The 20,279-nt window shown below is 42.1% G+C and overlaps 2 protein-coding genes across 18 annotated transcripts in view; one reads left to right on the forward strand and one right to left on the reverse strand.

The window, feature by feature from the left end:
- ZC2HC1B (zinc finger C2HC-type containing 1B) overlaps positions 1–5,133 on the forward strand; it is a 38,447-nt gene extending 33,314 nt beyond the window's left edge. Inside the window, exons 7-8 of the mRNA XM_019744445.2 lie at positions 4,006–4,090; positions 4,561–5,133. Of these exons, the coding sequence (XP_019600004.2) occupies positions 4,006–4,076 (71 nt within the window). The 3' untranslated portion in view covers positions 4,077–4,090; positions 4,561–5,133. The remainder of the gene's footprint in view (positions 1–4,005; positions 4,091–4,560) is intronic.
- A 1,273-nt stretch (positions 5,134–6,406) lies between these two features.
- PLAGL1 (PLAG1 like zinc finger 1) overlaps positions 6,407–20,279 on the reverse strand; it is a 105,273-nt gene continuing 91,400 nt past the window's right edge. For 10 of the 17 annotated variants that reach the window (XM_019744484.2, XM_019744480.2, XM_019744474.2 and 7 more), the window contains 2 exons: positions 13,428–13,907; positions 6,407–8,758 (listed from right to left, as the gene is read on the reverse strand). In XM_019744484.2, the coding sequence (XP_019600043.1) occupies positions 7,519–8,758; positions 13,428–13,579 (1,392 nt within the window). In that variant the 5' untranslated portion in view covers positions 13,580–13,907 and the 3' untranslated portion in view covers positions 6,407–7,518. Of the gene's footprint in view, positions 8,759–13,427; positions 13,908–14,984; positions 20,220–20,279 lie in introns of those variants that run through there. The other 7 variants (XM_074333680.1, XM_019744486.2, XM_074333678.1 and 4 more) reach the window with 2 other exon arrangements.

Here is a 20,279-nt window from a genome sequence, read left to right on the forward strand (position 1 = left end):
AACCCAACTTCTGTATTTAAAATTAAGTCTCCATAATTCCCTCGGTAGTTTTTTTCCTTTTTTTAAAAAAATAGCATTTATTGCCATCTAATACAAAGGGTACCAAAAATATGTATATATCTTTTAAGAAAGGAAAACCATTAAAACTGTAATACTCAATATATACCGATAACAAAAGATGAACACAAGTCACGTTTGACTTCTGCAATCACAAGAGGTGCTCAGAGTGGTTACCATCAGCGTCCAGACACTTCTGATTACGGCGAACTACTGCTTAAGTAATGTTGACCAAAGTGTCCACTTGTATACATTTTTTTGGCACCCCCATATATTTGTTTGTTTCCCACCCCCCCAAAAAAAATGAATGTAAGTTTTAAGAAGCCAGGGATGTGTCTATTTTGTCTGTTTTTTATTTCACTGCTATATCCCTGTTTGTTAGAATTGTTCATGGCACGAGTGAGAGGCTTGGTAAATACTTTTTGAATGAAATGATGGGACAAAGTAGGTATCTTGATTCTATAATTTCTCACTTAAGTCTCTGGCATATAAATAGAAGTGCCATGTTAATTAGTGTTAAGAGATAACTTTTTTATTTGAGGCTTAAGATGCGTTTTCAGTTTAATTTCTCATTCTTTCCAGTGGCCTCACGTGCTTACATTTAAAAATGAAAACCACCAGGATTAGTGTGCCGTTAAATTAGTCACATTTCATTCAGCCATTCTGGGAAGAAAGCAAAAGTGTTTTGGGGTGAGGGTGTGGGGGTGAATTCTCAGAAATGTGTAAGGTTTGGAGAAAAGTACTGAGGGCCTTTTCCTAATGTAAACAGGCTGGTGTGTGAATCAGATTTGCATCTACTATCCGTTGTTTTTGTTCTGGTTAGTATTAAAATGTTTGTAATATGAAGGTGTTTTTAAAATTGTTGTTCAGCTTTGCTGTATCTAGATTGACAATCGGTAGTTTAGGCCACTTAGTGTCACTTGCCCTCCGCAATAAAGCCTATTATTTATTGTCTTTCATCTAACTGGTAGTTAACCCCCCAAAACTGTGGCTTTTGTTCTTCAGCTCTCTTGAGTAAAATATTCATTTAGTATCTCCCATGTATAATGTTTTATTCTAAATTCACAGTCAGGGGAGATACAATCCTCATCCGTCCCAGAGTCTTATGAGAAGATATATATGTGCAGGAAAATCTGATAGAGAGAGATGTGATGTTACATGGAGTTGATACTCGTATACAGCTGCCAGGCTTGTTTCTTCTGCCCACGAATTCTTAAAAGTCTAGGGTCTAGATCGAAAGTGGGGTGGGGATGAGGGAGAAGGGGAAGGGATTAGACAGCATAAATTGGTAACTACAATATTGCCATGGTATATGAAAGACAGTTTGGGGAATGCAATCAATAATGTTCAAAGATTTTGTAGGGTGTCAGGTGGGCACATGTCTTAGTAGGGAGACCACTTCAGGGACGGTGTAGATGCCTGATCACTGCGCTGTACACCTGAAGCTGGAGCTGAATAATATTGTATGTCAACTATAATTTTTTATATATATATATATTATATATATATAGTCACGGGATGTGGAGTACAGCATAGGGAATAGAGTCAATGGAAAAAAAAAACAACAAGTCTAGGGGGAGAGCCGTCAGTATTTAACAGTGGGATGTAAAAGTCTTAAGGATTGCAAGAAAGAGATCAACTTTTCCCAGGAGGCTTTATGGCGTCGGTGACAGTCTGAACGAGTAGAAACTCTGTAGAGGGGAGGCATTTGAGATGAGCTTTCAGGATGAGCTAGATTTTTGACCAGTGGAGAAAAGTTGCAAAAGAAACGCACAGAGATGTGAAAATGAGAATGCAGAGGACAAACTGTGGAAACAAATGGTCCATTTGGCCAAAGCACAGAGAGGAGTTGGGGCATGAACAGAAATTAAAGTTAGAGAGGAAGGCCCTGGAGCAGGGAGGGCCGACGTTGCTCCGTGAGGCGCCCACCCGGCTTGTCAGAGGTTAATGCCGGTGCTGTGTAAGTGAGGCCGTTATTAGCCTGCAGGAATTTCTTCTGAGAAGGAGCATTTTTCAAAAATTATCATGTTAGAAGTTAATGCTTACTGTAGAAAGTATTGAAACATGGAGAAAAAGTATAAAGAAAAAAAAAACTAACCATAATTCCACACCCTGACCTGATACTGTTAACACTGATATTTTTTTTCTGGTTTTTTTTTTTTTTTTTCTTATCTATAATCCTCCTTTTTTTCAGTTTTCCTTTTATCAAAGTTAGGATCATAGTCCATGTACACACCCTGATTTTTTTCACTAACGAGTTTCGAATATTTCCCTACAGCAAGAGTTGCCTTGAGTTTCGAATATTTCCCTACAGCAAAAGTTGCCTTAAAACCAGTCATAGCACAAGAATACAATGTAACTTGTTTAGCTGTTTCCCTGATGTGGAGCAGGTAGATTGTTTCTACTTTTTTGCTATAGTTAATAACTCCCTTTCTGGACAGTAGTCCACACTTAATTGTCCATTCTTCTAAGCACTTAATTTATTAATCATCATTAAGCTTCACAATAATACAAGGGGGTACACATGCTACGCATATCCATAGTTTATAGGTGAGGAAAGCACAGAAAGGTGAAGCAACTTGCACAAGTAATTTAAGAAATGGTAGAGAGCCAACCAAACCTTTGTCTGCTTTGGGAAAACTGGATCAGAAAATAGAGACACTAAGGAGATAGTTATATATATATACATATATTTAAATATATATTATTTAAATATATATTATTTATATTTATACTTATAAATATATATAACTATATATATTAAGAAATTGCTTTAGAAAAAGATACGGCTCTTCCTTTGTTCCCACAAAGATTCTAATGTTCAGATGGGAAATGAGTTTATAGCCTTTGCCAGCAGGTATCTACTGGTGGCTATTTTCTCAAGGGCTTTGATGTAAGAGCGACTGATTTGCTGGGCAGGTACGTCTGAGCTCCAGCTTCTCGAGCACCTTTAGACAGAGAGATGACGATCACTGTGAAAAATGTGTGCTGGGACCTGGAGCTGTGCTGCTGCAAATACTTAGTGAATTGCATTTTATAGCTGTGTTGGGTGGGCTCTGCTTTTATTTCGGAACCAGGGGGTTTGATCAAGTTAAGCATCTTCACTGCACGAGCGTCCCCTCCTTACCTAATTGTGTAGTCAATGTAATGAGTTTGGAAAGTCGGTTGCTGATTGTTTGTGAGAAGTAAAACTTGTAGGTCTTTGGTTAAAATGAACACGAAAGCTCTTTCTATTCTCATATCCACTAATAGTTTGATTCAGTTTCCCTGGGTTGTTTGGTTACACCTCTTTCTAAAACACCGATTAGAACGGAGGCCTCTAGGACAGAGGGGGCTTATTCCTTTTCACAAAAAATGATCTTTCTCTAAGCATCCTGCCCCATGCCATGTGGTCCAAAACAGACTGTGGTGTGCCTATATCCACAAGCTCCTACCTCTCTATTCCTAACAGCGCTGCTGGACGCAAAGGGAAAGAATCCTGTTTGTGGAATGAATCCGTTGCTATGTATGTCAATAACCCCTGGGAGGGAAGGCTTCTCATGCTTCCATAAGGCCTAGAAAACTTTTTCTAGCTTGACAGCAGGCAAAGAATTGTGAAGACATGAAATACTCAGGGTACATTCTGAAAGCCGAAGCAGTAGTGGGGAAAGGTGTTGAGAGTCAGCTTGTATCAATGGTGGGCCACCTGGGTGGCCGTCCAGGGGCCCATCCACAGGTAAGTGAAGGGCTGGGGCGGGGGGGCAGGAGAGAGAAGGCTCCTGAGACAGTCTCTGGTTTTCCTTAGTGTTTGGCCCAGGGTGGAGACTGAGTATTTGTCTATAGCTACAAAACAAAACAAAACAGAATAGAGACTTTGAATCCAATGTGAGGATTTCATAATCATCCCCCCCTTTTTTTCTTGCTATTGTTTGCTTTTACGTAATAACAAATCTGTTTATGTCTGCAAAGGATTAGCGGTGGACCCTGCTTCTGGAGCAAAACTCAGACAAGGATTTACTAAATCTTCTAAAAAAGATTAACTCCTCGAGGCCAGGTAAGGGAAAAAAAATGAAACCTCTAGGCCAGGTGTTGCTGATAATCTAATGTGCAAGATACAGTTAATGAGCCTTTCAGAGATTGAGTCCATAGCAGGCAAACCAAAGAGACATGTGGCAAACCCCAAATTAGGTTAATAAAATGTGTGCTCTGGAAACTCACTCTGTTAAACATATAGCTTGAAAGTGATGCTCAGTTTTTGATTCTTAACAGGAAAGGGGATTGGGTCTTCATTTGGACCTAAAAGGCTACTTACTGCCCTGGTCCCTTTTACCAAACACATTGTCCCCAAAAAGGGACAGTTCCTGAGATTGACGTGGAATAGGATTGCTCTAAAGTTAGAGACTTTTTTGATATTGTAAATTGTCTGTTAAAAATAACTAAAAATGTAAAGAGGCCTATGTTATTTAATGTTCTCGGTGTGGAAACAGTGAAGTTCTAGTAAATGCCTTTTCTTTCTGCTTTCAGACTGGCTCCCTGACATCAGGCTTTCAGACTGACTCATCAGCCTGGATGACTGTGTACCCAGGAATGCCACCTAAGGGGAAGGAATGGTAGACGTCTGTTTACACGCCTATGATTCCTCTTGAGACATCATATATGAGTAAAAACTAGCTTCAAATTTTCTTATTTACATCCTTTAAAATATTCAAAGCAATCGTTAAAACATTAACCTGTATGGTAATGTTTGATTTAAAGATTCACTTAAATCATCTTTTTAATTGGACATTTAATAGGCTTTTAAAGAAAATGTTGCTTTGATATTAGAAACTTTTAGTGAAATAGTCTCGGGAGTGTTAGCTAGCATTATTTACTGATAAAGCAAATCGTTTATTACCTAGCTTCGCTGTACCTGGTAGCCATGAAATGCCCATCTTTCGTATTTACTCCTAATAGCATTAAACTATAATTAGTAATGACTCCTATTTTAAATGTCCATCTGTACACCATGTAGAACTGTCTCACGTACACCACGCACACAGTTGGCTTTTGGAGAAAAAACGTGACAGTGGAGGGAACAGCTCACAATAACCTGGGTGGGAAGGAGTTCTGCATGGCCTCAGGCCCTTCGTTTATTGTGGCCAAATCCGAAGTGAACTGCTTATCTCACCATTGGTTTATACAGCTCTGTTGGGAGGTAATATGATAACTACTTTTTTCTGTTGCCTTAAGGATTAATAAACTCCTTGTGTAGGGTCAATTTATACTTCACTCATGCTTTTCAATCTAATAATTTTTATTTTTTCTTAAACAAGGGGGATTTTAATTGGGAATTAATTAAAAGCCATTTTCCCTGTCTAAGTAGGAGAAGCCCAAGCTACTTCCTCTTGTATGCGGCAAACACAACATCTGAAATGCTTCTGATCTTCATTTTGGGTCCCAAGTGCTGTTTCATGCTCAGGTAAATCAGGTATGTGTCCTGGACCTGACTGAAGACTACTATGTAGGCCGTATAAGTGTTTGCAAAAGCTTCCTTAAATGAAACTTGGGAGGCTGCATAGCTGGGGTGAGCGAGCCACTATGCTCTCCTCTGGCTCTGGGAGATGGCCTTCCCTTGAAGAGGTAAGAGCGGATTTGGGAACTGATTTTAGACATCTGAGAGCAGTGGATTTCTACTGAAGAGGCAACCCATGGTCCTTTGTCTTATTTTCTATCCCCGGGTTAAACTGTAGTTTAAGAATCTACCATGTCAGTTCCACTAGTGACAGCCCAGCCCCAGGTAGCTTGTCTGGAATGCCTCCCGCCCTTTACTGCCTCAGCATCACTGGTAAGGGCCGTGAGCCAGGTTCCTCACATGTGGCTAATAAACTTCTCGGATGGGCACATGAACTCAAGACTTCCCTTTCTCTACCTACCCCCATCCTATTTAGAGGTAAACAAAAATAGACTTTGCAGATTCAGGGGGGCAAAATACTTTCTGAAGACATTCCAATAAGAAAAGTAAATTTATACTAGAAATTAATGGTGAACACTATTGTAACACGGGCCCAGGGTAGACTAAACGTCAGTAGCTAGTATTCTGACCTATACGTCAGAAACAAATTACATAATATAGAAGGATCAGAATGCTATCATTTTTAGAAATAAGTTCTTAGTGCTTTGAATTTAACTGAAGCATGTAAGCTTCTACATTAAGTCATAATTTTACTCAAAAAGAGTTGGTTTCTAGTAGATGCTGGATAGAGGGCAGAATAGTAGTTTCTGCGGCGGAAGTAATGGCCAGGAGGGGGCATGAGGGAGCTGGCAATGTTTTTGTATCTAAAACTGGATGGTTACGCGCGGCGGTTCTGTGTAAAAAATTAATCAAGCCATATTCAGGATTTGTAGAGTTTATTATATGTAAGATATATCTTCATATAGAAAGCCTCTAAACACAAAAGACAAAGGAGCTTTAAAAAAAGGTTAGGTTTCATATTTTTAAAACTCATTAGATACCAAATTCAAGAGATAGATTATAGTTACATTGCAAAATGTTATACTTTTTGAATAAAACTAATATTGACTTAAATGATGAATTTAAAATGCATTTATTTATTGGTGATTAAAAATACTTAAGCAGAGTAGTATTTTAAGCCAGACAGAGCAAAGAAAATTCTTGTTTAATATATATATATATATTTAAAATTCCAGTAATATTTTCTTAAATTCCTGTTAAAATATAATCAATATTAAAGTCAGCAAAATGCTTTTATTTGACTGACGCCTGGATTATTTTACCACTTAACCTGGTTACACAGTGATTTTTTTTTTCTGTCAGATGTAACTGACAACCAGTTTACTCTTTAAGATACATGAAGTGATAACTCACATTGTAGCATCTTGTGGAAAATATTCAAACTACATTTAAAATGCTTGTTTAAAATGGAGACGTCTATTATTCCACAAGAAATTGTTTCTGTAAAACTATAGGTTGGCTATGGCAATAGTAACTAAACTACATCCAACCCTGAAGGTAGAAAAATCCCTGAAAAGAAATACACAGCCTAGTTATAATATGCAATATAAAGGTTATTTTCTTATTGAAAAAATTCTCCCATTTTGGAGAAATCCAAACCTTTCCAAAGTTCCCTTACTAGGCAGTGCCACATAAAGTTATTTAGTTAACATTATTATGATCATGGCTTACGATTAAACTCAATTTGACAAACACCTATATATAGCAGCCCTCGTTTGGATGTCGGTTATGACAATAGTTGCAGTTCCATTAAAGAATACTTGCTTATTAAATTTGGTACAAAGCATGAACACTCAGGACAGGTTGGCACGATACATGCAGTTCGAGAACTTTCTTATCTGAAGCCAGTCATCACTGAAAAAGCCATATTCCCAGTTCTGCTTTCCAAATCTTTCCTTGTATTATAACTGACGGTTAAAATGCTTCTTAAAACATCTTCCAGAGTAAGAAAAGTACACTTTAAAAACCAGTCATCTGAATGCATGATGGAAATGAGGCAGGATGGCAGAACCAGTGCCAGCTGGGAAAACATGGGGGATGGGAGGGAGAGGGAGCTGGCCCAGGCTCATAGTGCTCATGGCTAGTGAGGGGTCTTGCTGCTGCTGCCCCAGACAGCTTAGCCTGTGGGGCAGAGATTCCCCCGGCCCCAGGGTGAGGGTGCTATTCCCAAAGGCATTTTGGGTAGCAGGAGGGGGCAGCTGCCAGAAGCCCAACAGAGGGGAAATGTCCAAAGAGGCAGGTATTGTTAGGTTCACAGCATCTGCAGGTAGCTCCTTGGGCAGGTTTATTTTACCAGCACTTCCCTTAGCCAGATCAAAACCTGGGTTGAGCTTGTGAGGTGACTGAGGCTCTTGCAGAGGCAAGTCCTCAAGCAAATTGATATTGCAAAATCCTTTAGTATCTGCTTTGAGGGGCAGGCTTGCAAGTGGGGAGTATGAGGTAGAGCTGGTGTTGTACTTGTGATTCTGGAGAGACGGAGGGGGTGAGCTCGGGGAGGCTACCGGGGGGAGGGGGACCAGGGGCTCTGGCAGCGGCTGTACAGGCTGGCAGGTTTGCTCTGAGGGATTGTGGGTGTGGCTGTGTACCTCAGCTGGCAAGCTACTCGCAAGCCCATTCTGTGCAGGAGCTCCTAGAGGGAAAGGAGACAGTGTGGCACCCTTCAGTTGAAACTGGGGAGAGATGGAGTGGAAGGTGTTCAGAAGGTCTCCGGACTGCAGACTCTCTTTCATCAGCTCCTGTGAGTGGGTCTTCTTGGTATGTCGTGTGAGGTGGTCTTTGCGCCCAAATCTCTGGGCACAAAACTGACACAGGAAGTCCTTGCAGCCTGTGTGGACCACCAGGTGGCGCCGCACGTCTTTCCGGGTGTAGAAGCATCTTTCACAGTGGTCGCACTGGTGCTTCTTTTCCTTGGTGCCACTAGGGGGCTTTTCTTCAGCGTGGGCTTTGAGGTGGTCCAGCAGTACCTCTGTGCTCCCTAGCTCCAGGGCACAGACCCCGCAGGTGAGGTCGCCGCTGCTGGCCGCATGGAGGGCCAGGTGCCTCTTGTAGCCCAGCATGGTGTTGTACTTCTTCCCACACTCCTCACACCCAAAGGCCATTTTGTTGGGGTCATGAGTTTGGAGGTGGTTTTTCAGGTGGTCTTTCCGGTTGAATGTCTTCTCACAGTGAGCACACTGGTGAGACTTCTGCGGTGAATGGGTAGCCATGTGCCTAGGGGCAGAAGGGAAATTGCACAGTAGACTCAGTTTTTTAAAAGCCGAGGAAAGGTACAGAAACAATTTAAAGGTTAATAGTTTTCTCTAGGTGGTGGTATAAGAAATCATTTTCAGTTTTAAAATACTTTTCTATATTTTCCAGATTCTACAAATACCTAAAACTTGATAATAAAAAAACCTAGGCACAACTAATGACATAACGCAATTTTCACACCTGTAAAGAATATGCTTCAAGAACATATTTTCCTAATGGATACAAATTTCTAAATGTATACAAGTTACTTAAAATATATATATATACACACACATATATATTATATATACACACACATATATAAAATATGATCATGGAAAATATTTTTCAGGAAGGGGTTAAATGGGTATTCTATATACTCTTTTTGAAAATTACTGAATTTGCAAGTGACTCAATTTGCCTTCTACATGGAACCCCATACCTACCCACCCCCCATTTTAGGTTATTGTTTCTAATACAATCCCTGCTTGGTCTTGAGTGAGACAAAAAGTTCAAGCCCCAGACCTAACACTAAGAAGTCTATCTTTAACCCCAGAGCGTGTGTCTAATTGGACCCGCAATGCCAACCCCACCACCTCGTGCCTCCCGTGAGATCTTTATGCCGACATCTTGGTTTCTTCCATTTAATACTTTCCTATCAGCTATCATCTCAGATGTGTGCAGCCGTTGTCTCTATTTCTTCAAGAGCCCTCTTAGCTCTCTTTAACCCACTTCCTGAAGGTCACTGGTAATTTCATTGGCAAAATTACGAATGACTTTTTGAAGAAGGACTAAGCTGCTCCTCCTAACAGCAGTTGCACATTTCTCTTTAACTGAGCTTCAAGGACAAGCCATTGCCCTCCTAGTCAACCTGGAATTTCAAAACAGCTATTTTATATTTGTATTTTTAAAGCCCAAAATAGTTTTGGAAAACTATCACATTTCCGTTTCTATCATAGTTCCACTGAATTCCTAAAATCTAAATTCTGTTGGTTTTTAAAAACTCAATGTTATAAGGGAACCCTGAGTTTGTCACCCATAAAACTTTAAATACATTTTAATAACTAAATGTATCATATAAAACACCAAGTCCTCTGTGTTAGTATTTCTTACAAAATTGCACCCTTAATTATAACTTGTGGCTTGCAGAGACAACACAGGTTGCTTCATGTCCCTTTTGACAGTAACTCTTTTCGGTGTTTTGTCTTTAGGAGCTAAAACTTGTCCTACTGACAATTTCAGTGCAGTTGAGCTTGTTGACTTTGGATACAAAAGAATTTCACACAACTCATTCTATAAAAAAGAATTTCTTTAAAGACGGCATAAGCCAAAGTATACTAATACCTTTTACCCAACCTTCTGCCTATGGTGTCCATTCCGGGTCCTTTTCTAGAAGTAGAATTGGTAAGGGAGCTACAGCAACAGCTGTTTAGAAACAGGGGTGGTCCTTACTAGGACCAAGACTGGACACCAGTTCAAAAACATACAGCTGATCTGTGTCTAATTTGTCATTTTCTTACATAGAAAAAAAGCAAAAACCTGACATCTCCTTCCTCTATCCCTTAAAAAAACGTAGCCTGCTGTGGGCGGGCGGGGGAGAGAAAGAGAAGTAAGTTGCACCCCTTCCCTCCAGGACACAGAGCTCAGCATGCAAAGGGATCCAGATACCGTGGTAGGTTCGGACGATAAGTATAAACAACACTGAGGAACAGGAGCGCATGAATAGGTATTTGCAAGATCTGAAATGATGCTAGGTCTGCACGTTCCATATGTATTCAAACACAGTCGAAGGTAGCAGAAAGGGTGTTTTGAATCTGTTGGAGGGCAAATAACCATGTTCTTATACAACATAGCTATAGATTAGCATCAGAATAGATGTAAGGGGGGACTGGTTTACAAACTTGACATCTAAACAATTTTCTATTTGGTCCTGTATTAGTAAATAGGACCCCAAAGCTCTGTCCTGGACCTTCTATTTTTGCCTCTCTCCGTTGTTTTCTTTGTAGAGGATTTTTATCTGATTAAATTTCATTTACCACCCAGGAGTAGATATGAATGCCAAGTTAACAACTCTGGACCTGGGATTTCCTCCCTCCCCACCCCCGTCCTGCTCCTGTACCACTACGAGAAGGGCATAGGTTGATGCCACCAGCACCTGAGCAGTAATAGCATTTTTCACATTTCACCAGCACCAGCGCCCATCCCTCTGAATTTTTATGATTCTTTCCTCTGCCTGTCATCCCATCTTCCCCTTTTAATTTATCCCTTACTTACTCCGTCCCAATTTAAGGCAATCATCTTATAGCTGAAATTACTTCAACAACTTGTTTCCTTCCCTCACCTTCTCTTCTCACCTCACAACCCATGAAACCACCAGTCTGTCCTATGTATGGTCAGCACCAAATGCCACCGCCTGTGGGTGTCACCTGGGTCGCCTTCATTCTGCAGGGGGAACTGCTCAAATTAAGACTTCTAACTGGGGGCTTCAATCTGCCACCAAATCATCTCTCCTCACCCTTTGCTGTCTCCATCTAATTGCTTTCCTTGTTTGCTGTACTGGGACCCATGTTCTCTTTTCTAGTTAGGCAAGTCAGTTATTTTCTCTCTCAACCTCTGCTTATAAAATGGAGTGTATGTTGCAACTGAGAGAAATGGCATGGAATGCTGCCCCCTCCCTTTAAAAAAAAAAAAAAAAAGCAAATCCTAAAGCATCCTGCCCTCTCACCACTCTTCTAGTCTTGATTAGATCACCGCTTCACGCCAGAGGCAAGACGTGGTGGCTGTGGCAGGCAGTTCTTGCACAAAGTACACTGCTTCCCTTTTTTGCCTCATTCACACTTGTAACTGAACAAGCTCAGAACTACCACCTCCGAAATACTGCTCACGACATCTTCAGTGTGCTAACCACAGCAATCCCACCTAATTCCTGCCATTCCGATTTGTTACTCCACTATCTTTTCCCAATATTTATCTCCTGTGTGTGTTTTGGTCTTTATCCACAGTTATAATATCCTCATTGTGGCTTAACTGCAGCAAACGCTGCTTTCAGTGTTCGAGCAAGGATCATTACTGTGTACACACAAGCAGCTTATTGTAAAACAGGAAGCCTTTGCCACAAAACTGGTGCACACAGTAGGCACGCAACACTTATATTTATGGCGACTAGAAATGGGCCTGTGTACAGAACACATTGGAATTTTAAAACACCTACACATCTATGGGCTTATTTTAAAAATCAGCTCATTGTATTACATGATGTATAAAAGGTAGTCTTAAGGGCCAGGAGCATAACTTACATCTTTCTTGTTTTAATTCTTTCTAGTGCCTTGTTCCAGGGGCACTCCAAGCTTTAGTAAAAATGTGGTCCACGCTAATACCACTCAGGTGGAAAGCCTGTCTTATGAAATTTTGACAATCACCTATGTATTTTATATGTGAGTAGTCTGCAAAGTTGAAGCTTTAAAGTTCATTTCATGAAAATTAGAGGCAAATGACACATTTCCCGTAAGCAGGCAGCAAAAGAAGTACATGAGTGGGAGTTCTGTGTGTGTGGCTCTGAGGGGACCACAGACACGGCATTCATTCGCTGTCAATCACACTAAGCGCAACTTAAATCGATTTTGTATATTGTCTTTTCTATGATATAAAAATCCTTTGGAGGCAGAAGCTACATCTCATATATCCATTTCCCTCATGGCAGTACCTAACAGGCACTCAAGAAATAATTTAAACGCAGCTGTGTTGTTTTTTTTTAAGGACTCATCTGCTAAAACTGGTTTTTATCCTTTCTTGTATCGCGGATGCCTCTGGAAATCTGATGATGGGCACATACTCAACACCTGTACACCCAACAAAATTCCCTTTGTTCAGGTGGCTTTTAGACCTAAGTTGAGACCAACGCTCACACTTGGAGGTGTTCCCTCCTCCCCCCTCACTGCCAGGGCCTGGACGAGCCCTCCGTATTGCACACCGGGACTATTACAGCAGATTTCAAACTGGTCTACCTGCCTCGTCTCTCTTCTCGTTACTACCAGAGTCACCTTTCCAACGTCCTAATGAAATCATGTTCTTCACTACTTAAGACTCGTTAGAATAAAACAAACCATCCACACGGTGGTCAGGCCTGCTGGGAGCTGCTTCCTGCCTGCCTCCATTCTGAGCCTCACCCCGATCCTCCTCTAACACCCCCCCCTGTACACGTCTCTAAGGCCGAGGTTTCGGGCCATCCCAGAACCTCCTCGCTGTCCACCTCCTGCTCTTGCTCCACAGCCTAACGTTCCACCTTTCTGAGAAGCCTTCCCGGATCTCATCAAGCAGTGGAGAACAACTTCCTCCACCTGCACAGCTCTGGCAAAGCACTCAGACTGCATTTTAATTGTGTCTGCATGACTATCTCCCCAGCCACAGGTCTTTTCATCTTTGTTTTTAGACCTGCCGTATTGGAGGAACACAAAAAATATTTGATGAAAGAATGAACTGACGCTGCACAGCAAAACTGTCATATAAAACTACAGTAATCACTGGAGCTGGAGCTTTAAAGGCTAAAATGCAGCCACATGCTGTGTCCCTTTCCCTGCAGTGTTTGGTCTGAGGACAGCAAAGCCATTGAAAGGCATATGTAAAAGTACATACCTTTTCTAAAGCCTCTCACCTCATTAATTTATATCTGGAAATGAAGGCTTTGCCACAGTCTGGCTGCAAGCACTTGTAAGGTCGCTCCCTGGAGTGGGAATAATTGTGGATAGTGAACTTCTCCAGGGTGAGGAACGTTTTGCCGCATAATTGGCAGGGGTAGGTGGCCATGGGCTTTGCTTCTCACACCTTCCTTTTCAGATGCGCTGACCAAATGCTGTGCCATTTAAGCACAAATGGAAGGATGGTGCTGAGCACATCAGCAGAGCCACCACAGACGAACGCCAGGCCAGGGGACAGGCAACGCTGTGGTCCTGGGCCTGGTTCTCCCCAGACAGGGGCCTCTTAGGAACCACTAGCTTTGCTTCCTGCTGTCCCACATGCTAGTTACTGTGCAGGCTCAGGCTGGGAGGAGAGTCTGAGGCACAGATGCGATTCCAGGAGCAGAAAGGTAACCTGCATCACTAGGGCTGGGGCATGTCCTGGATCACCAGACTGTCTGTGGAGAGAAGAGAAACCGTGTTCTTGCATTAGCCGTTTGAAAACAATGCTTTTCTCCCCCACCAGTCCAGACGCCACTACCCAGCATCAGCATGTTCCTGTACATGGCTCTAATGCAGCGCATTTCTCTGTCCTCCCTGTGTGCTCTCAGAGGGCCTTCTGCATCTAGATCCACCTGTCTGTGCTTCTCCTGAGCGGCAAGGAGTCACGCACAGTGTTGTGATGGTGGATGAAGCCCACTTTCCTTTATGGCAGAGACAGCTATTTCCATAGACTCGGTATTACCTGCTTCAAACCACAAGCTCAGGTCAGTGAGGCTCAGTGACCAACTGGGAGAAACAAAACAAAACACAACTCCTCAGTGTGTTTGTTTCACTGGTACAGAAACAAAAATCATCCCTGCTTATTCAAACCCTGGGCTCTTCCTCTTCACTCACTGTTAGCATAACACACATTGTTTATCACACCTGTTTAAACTTCCAGGGGATGAGATGAAATAATTTGTATACATCTCAGTTAATTTGCTTGTAAGGTTACCCTGTAGAAGAACTCAACTCTATGATGTAAACAAAACGTGAACAAAGCTAGTTCAGTTCACTGATGTGCAACAGAACTGAACTGGAGGGGAGACAAAATATTCCCCTGGAAACAAAACTGATGAGGGTGGGGGCGGCTCAGCCCTCATTTAAATGTGGAGGCACCATCTTCTAGTAAACTGTTGTACTAATCTCTTCGCCTTTTGTTTCTGGCGACATTGCTTCATGTCCCAGCCCCACCCTGGAGGGCCAATCCAGCCATCGGTTGGTGAGCCGCTCCTTGGCAGGCCTGCTGTCTCTTCAACTTCAACTGCCTCAAACCCAAACTAGTACCACCCTTCCAGCCCAAAGTCATCCAACACCTGGCTCCTCTTTTTCTACCAGCGGACCACCATTTGAGGAGCCTTAAGAGTCCGAGGCAACGTCATGAACAACAGAGAAAAACCCTGGCTATCCTACCTGCGCTGCTCTACAAGGAGTAATTCTCAGGCGGGTAGACGCTAACCTTTCACGTGCCAACTAGAGTACTATATGCTTACATTAAACACACTGGAGTAGCTTTTGTACGCAGGCCAGCCTTCTCTGTACTTTGCCAAGTAAGCAGTGCACTCATGGTAAACGGACCAATCACAGCAGGTAGGTCTGCAAAGAATCTGTGCTCTGTAGTTATTCATTTATTGCCAAGTCTTTAGAGTTGCTCTTTATTGTGAAAAGTTCCTTTTTACTTACCTTGTCAGTTACTTTTGGATCAGAAAGCCGGAATCTAGCTAGATGAAATTTTATTTTAACAGTTCAAGCACCTTTAAATATCAGCATTAGCACATGTACACAGGCAAACACACATTCCTTTCCTACTGGGCAAAAATCGCAGCACACTCCTTGAGTTCCTCTTCAACTAGCTCAGATGTTTACAGTGTCTGGTCGGAGTTCACACAGAGCCGACAGCAGGCGACACCCCTATGCTCCTGCCCCACCTGCTCGGACCCTTCAGAACTGTCGTGCACACTCCCAACCTGAAGCTTCAGCACCGATTCGCAACCAGGCACCCGGGCCTGTTCAGCCAGTATCTTGGCACCAAACCTTCTTTCTGGTGGCAGCTTGCACATACCTTGTTCCTCTGTGACTACATGTGGTGAACTTAAACTGAACCCCCGCCTGGCTCCGTCCAACCCGTCTCCCCAGCGCCCTGTCCCGCACAGCGATCCACCTCCTGCCTGAGGCCCTACTCTGAGGCATACCCAACAGCCCTGGCCACAAACAAAATAGTTCCTTCCAGGAATTCTATCCTGTACGGCCGAGTTTTTGCTGCCAGGTCTCATGTGTCCTACTTCTTCTCCAGCCTACGTCTGGCTAATACTGGCCTGGCTATAAAAGGCATAGAATTTATCATCATCCTTAAATACACTCATTCATTTGAAATTGCTCTGTGTTCTTCCCTGGTCTGCCAGAAAAATTAAAAAATACACACAACGTGAAGTTGAAATTTATCTCCTTATTCTCTTCATAGCTGAACTCAAAGTAGCACTAGTCATTCAGAAGGAGCAGGTTCGGGATGAGGATTTGGTATTTCTCTCACCTACGGCAGGCCCCGGCATACACTCTTTTTATCAACTGCCCGCAGTGAGTTCATTCTCCCAACTCTTACTTTAGGAAAGATGACTAGTATGTCCCATAGAACTTTCTATGATGATGGAAATATATATATATAATGGCTACTAAACACTCAAAATGTGATGCTGAGAAACAGATTTTACTTAAGGAGCCACATGTGGCTAATGGCTGCTGTACTGAACAGCACAGGCAGGCTCTCAGTTTCACTGCCAGACGAGACGAAGGCAAGGCTATGCTTTCCTTGAGACACAACCATGCTGCTGACTCACCCTCAGGTGTTTCCCTGCAGCGTGGGAGGAACTGATGTGGATCCAGTCACTTGTTCTATGAATACAGTGGAAAGGTCCCCTTGTTCAAACTCCAGCTTCCCCACTTGTGAGCTAAGTTCTGAGACTCAGTGTCCTCATTTGTGGCATCTACCTGATGCATGGGCTGCTTGGGACAACAAGTGACACAAGATGGATCTGAAAGCACATTGTAATCTAAAAATGCACGGTACAAATATATGGTATTTATAGAAAGTAGAAACCATCAGCTGGCACATGGTTCTAACCACTGAGCTATGGATATAATGGAAAAAAGACACAATTTCTCCCTAGTATAATTCACCATTATTCACACTGGAAGGAACCAGAAGCCTGGCTAATCCACGCACTTACACACAAAGAAAGGACATATGAGGGCGCAAGTAAAAATGAGCCTGCATTCTTTGTTTCTCAACAGATACCAACCATCACTGACTGCTTACCAACACATCAAGAATACAAAGGAAAAAGATTTATTCAATTTAAAAGGAAAGGTGCCTGTCCTTCTCAGATCCAATCTCCAGCCAGTTCCTTAAATTCAGAAGTCCAGCAGTCAAGGACATTATCATCTACAGTGTTCCTGGGCCTTCAAAGATGGTTGGTATAGAACCAAAAAGTTTCAGACACGGCCATATTTTATTTAATTGTGAGGCACATTTTCTCCAACTCTTTGTTCCCCATCAAACTTTCTCCCAAAGAACAACAACAACAACAAGTTAAGCCACTTACACATTTTCATACTTATTTAACTTATTTTATAAAATGGTCTTTCCCCAAGACTATCTTTTTGAGTTTTAGATCTGTGTGTTAAATACACCTAACCCAATGCTAAGTGCAAAGTTGGTCCTCAAATATTGAACTGAAATAATTATATGACAGTAAGCATTCTTTAATTTCTTCAGGAAGTCTTTTTTCATGATGAATTCAAATTTACAAATGGTTATATTTCACTCACTGTAACTGTATTTCATTAATATGGACCTTCAAATATAAATATGTGCACGGTTTTCATGATATAATCACAAACTTCTATAAAAATAGTCTTCCCCAACAGACTATAAAGTCACTGTGGCCAAGGATCAAAGCTCAGCTATTTTTACAAAATAAACCGTGAGGCTAATACAACATCTCCCATCACACGTACTTGACCAGTGCTGGCTAGCTGCTACTGATTCCAATCTTGGGTGGAAACCTGATGCGCTTTCTGGCCACATCCTTAAAACAGACTTGTGATTAACTTTCTATTATCTGGCAAACCACCAACAATCCTAGCAGAACTGACAAAGGGATGGTCCTGATGATAGATAATCAGTCCATTCTGTGACTTGACATGCAGATTGCATTTGAGTCTTAAATACGGTAACATTTCAACACCTGTCACCCTAGGAAGATAGTAAGTCTTCCCCCAAAACATCTCAGGACATAATTTTCAATCCCCTTGATTCTAAAAATACTGAGTGAGTGATACAGATCTGCCAGTATGCCAAAGAAGGCTTGTGCCATCTGCTTCATTCTGTTCATGCTGATTATTTTAGGGATGAGAGAGGATCAGATTGGAATAAGAACATATATATATGGTAACAGCCAGGAAGGACTGTGCTCTCTGAGGGCTGATGGTATATGACGGTAGAGGGAGAGGTCAGAGCACAACTGTAGTTCCAGAGCGTCCCCAGTGCTGCGTAACACAATCATCTAATGGGGGACAAATGTTCTACAACATTCTCAAAATAAACTACGACTTCTGGCTTCTATTTCCATTGTCGCCAGTGACACAATACAAGGCCCATTTCTGAGAGGAAACTGAATTGCCGTTTTCAGTCTTCCAACCTGGGAACGCTAAGGTCTTTTTTTGATTCCATTCATTACCATCCCTTGTATATAAGATTCTACTCCAAACCTTTCCCCCTCTTTTATACTCCCAAAACCTAGGGTTGTTTTTCTATTTAAGGCCAATTTAAAAAGAGCCTCTAATAAGTTTCTCTTTCTTCTTATACTCACAAAATAAACAGCCAGTCACGGAGCAGGGTAAATGGAAATTCATTGGTTATTTGGCTCTCAGGCAGTTCTAGAGACGATGCTTCCCTCACTATCAGTTCTTTGAAGGACTTTGGTAGCAAGTATCATCAATGAAAAAACTATCTAGAAACATCAACAGGAGCTCAAAAAAGCTACTCAGAACCTCTTGTTTTTTATTATGCACACGAGTCATAAAATTTAGGTGTTGTATGTGAGCAAGTATGATGTTACAAGAGTTGGGGCTCATTATATGTCTAATTAGCGAAACAGGGGCTCATGGGGCTAATCTGGTGAAGATTATAGATGTGAGGCCTGACAAGCACCTTACCAGATGGCTGTGCCTGGGTCTTCAGCTTTAACTCAGAGCAGAGGTTCCTAAGTGGGCTGATGGCTGGCTTCTGTGGCTCGTGACTATGAACTGTCTGAAACTCTATGCAACATAAACAGCCATGTATATTGGAATTCTTATGGGAAGAGGGACCACAACTTTCTTCAGATTTTCTAAGAGGTCCTCGATTCAAACTGGTTAAAGGACACTGACTTAGATGAAAAAAGAGACAATCCCTCTTGGTACCAACAATTCATTTTGACGCTTCACAAAGTCATTGATCCTATTTCCTAATCCATGGGCCATATATTTTTTGCCTCAATCAGGTTAAAGTAAAAACAAAAGTTCTATAATAATTTTCTTCTGAAATTCAAGCACAGTAAACCCCTTGTACAAATGTCATTTCAAATATGGGTATAGATGATAATTTAACAGATCCTATCATGTAAGACAGGCCTACCTTTTAACTGGAGAACAGGCTGCCAAATCATTGAGATTAATTTGTCAGGCTCTCTAAAATTCTTTTATTAAAATACATATATTCAATAAAGAACTAAGATATTAAAATTCAGTAACACCTGACCTGACACATCACTTGGAAGGAGGCTCTTATTTGGCATGAACTCTTAAGCTGGATCCACAAGGCCTATTGCCCTGCTATGTCTGCAGACCTCCTTCCTTCAGTGTCTCAAAGGCTTCCGAGGCCACAGATCAGTCCACTTGCTAGGTGCTTAATGTGCCCATTCTCTCACACTTTTGTGTCTTCCATGCTATGTCCCATCCTGGAATACCCTGCCACCCTTGTCCACCTGGCAAACTCCTCCTTTCCCCAATCACTCCCTGCCAGACAGAGGAATGAGATCTCTTTCCTCATGGTGAGAGAGTAAAACTGGGAGACCCCTGAGGAAGTGATTATGAAAGTCCAGGGGAGACCCCAGTGGCTTGGGCTAAGGTGGCCGTGGTGGAGATGAAAGTAGATCACTAAAAACCGTGGCTAAATGAGAAAGAGAAAAATGTGTCGTGAGACCCTGGCTCCACAAAAGGTGCTTCTGAGCTCCCTCCAGAACTGTTTATTCAACGGCCTGCTAGACATCCCCTCCTTAGTATGACTGGAACAATTTGCCCCCATGTGTACTTGCAGGTGGGAAGCACTGACTGACCTGCCCCTCTGTTCTGCTCTGGGGAGCACCCCTTTCACCTCACCACCTGCTCCCCCACAGCCTCCCGAACAATCAGGTGTGCTGCCTACTGACTCTTAAGTGTCACCTTGAGAGACTTCATTTTGTTAACCTAGTGACTACACTCTTATTTTCTTAGCAGGTAAACAGTGGGGTCTGACTTAGCAGTCCTAAGAAAGCTAATTCTAAGCCTTTAATAAAAAGCTATGAAGCAACCTGAATTACCCTACAGAACCCATCAAACGTCTCATAAATGTGGGCATCAGGTACTTCGGGGGGGGGGGGAATAAAAGCAAGAGTGGTTAAAGTCTATTAGCCTTCTGACACACTCCCAGTGGAGGGCATGAGAGCGGGTACCATGCTGGCACAGGATGACATAAGTGGGAGTTTGTACAC

Source organism: Rhinolophus sinicus, linkage group LG05, assembly GCF_036562045.2.
Source record: "Rhinolophus sinicus isolate RSC01 linkage group LG05, ASM3656204v1, whole genome shotgun sequence".
Lineage (NCBI taxonomy): Eukaryota > Metazoa > Chordata > Mammalia > Chiroptera > Rhinolophidae > Rhinolophus > Rhinolophus sinicus.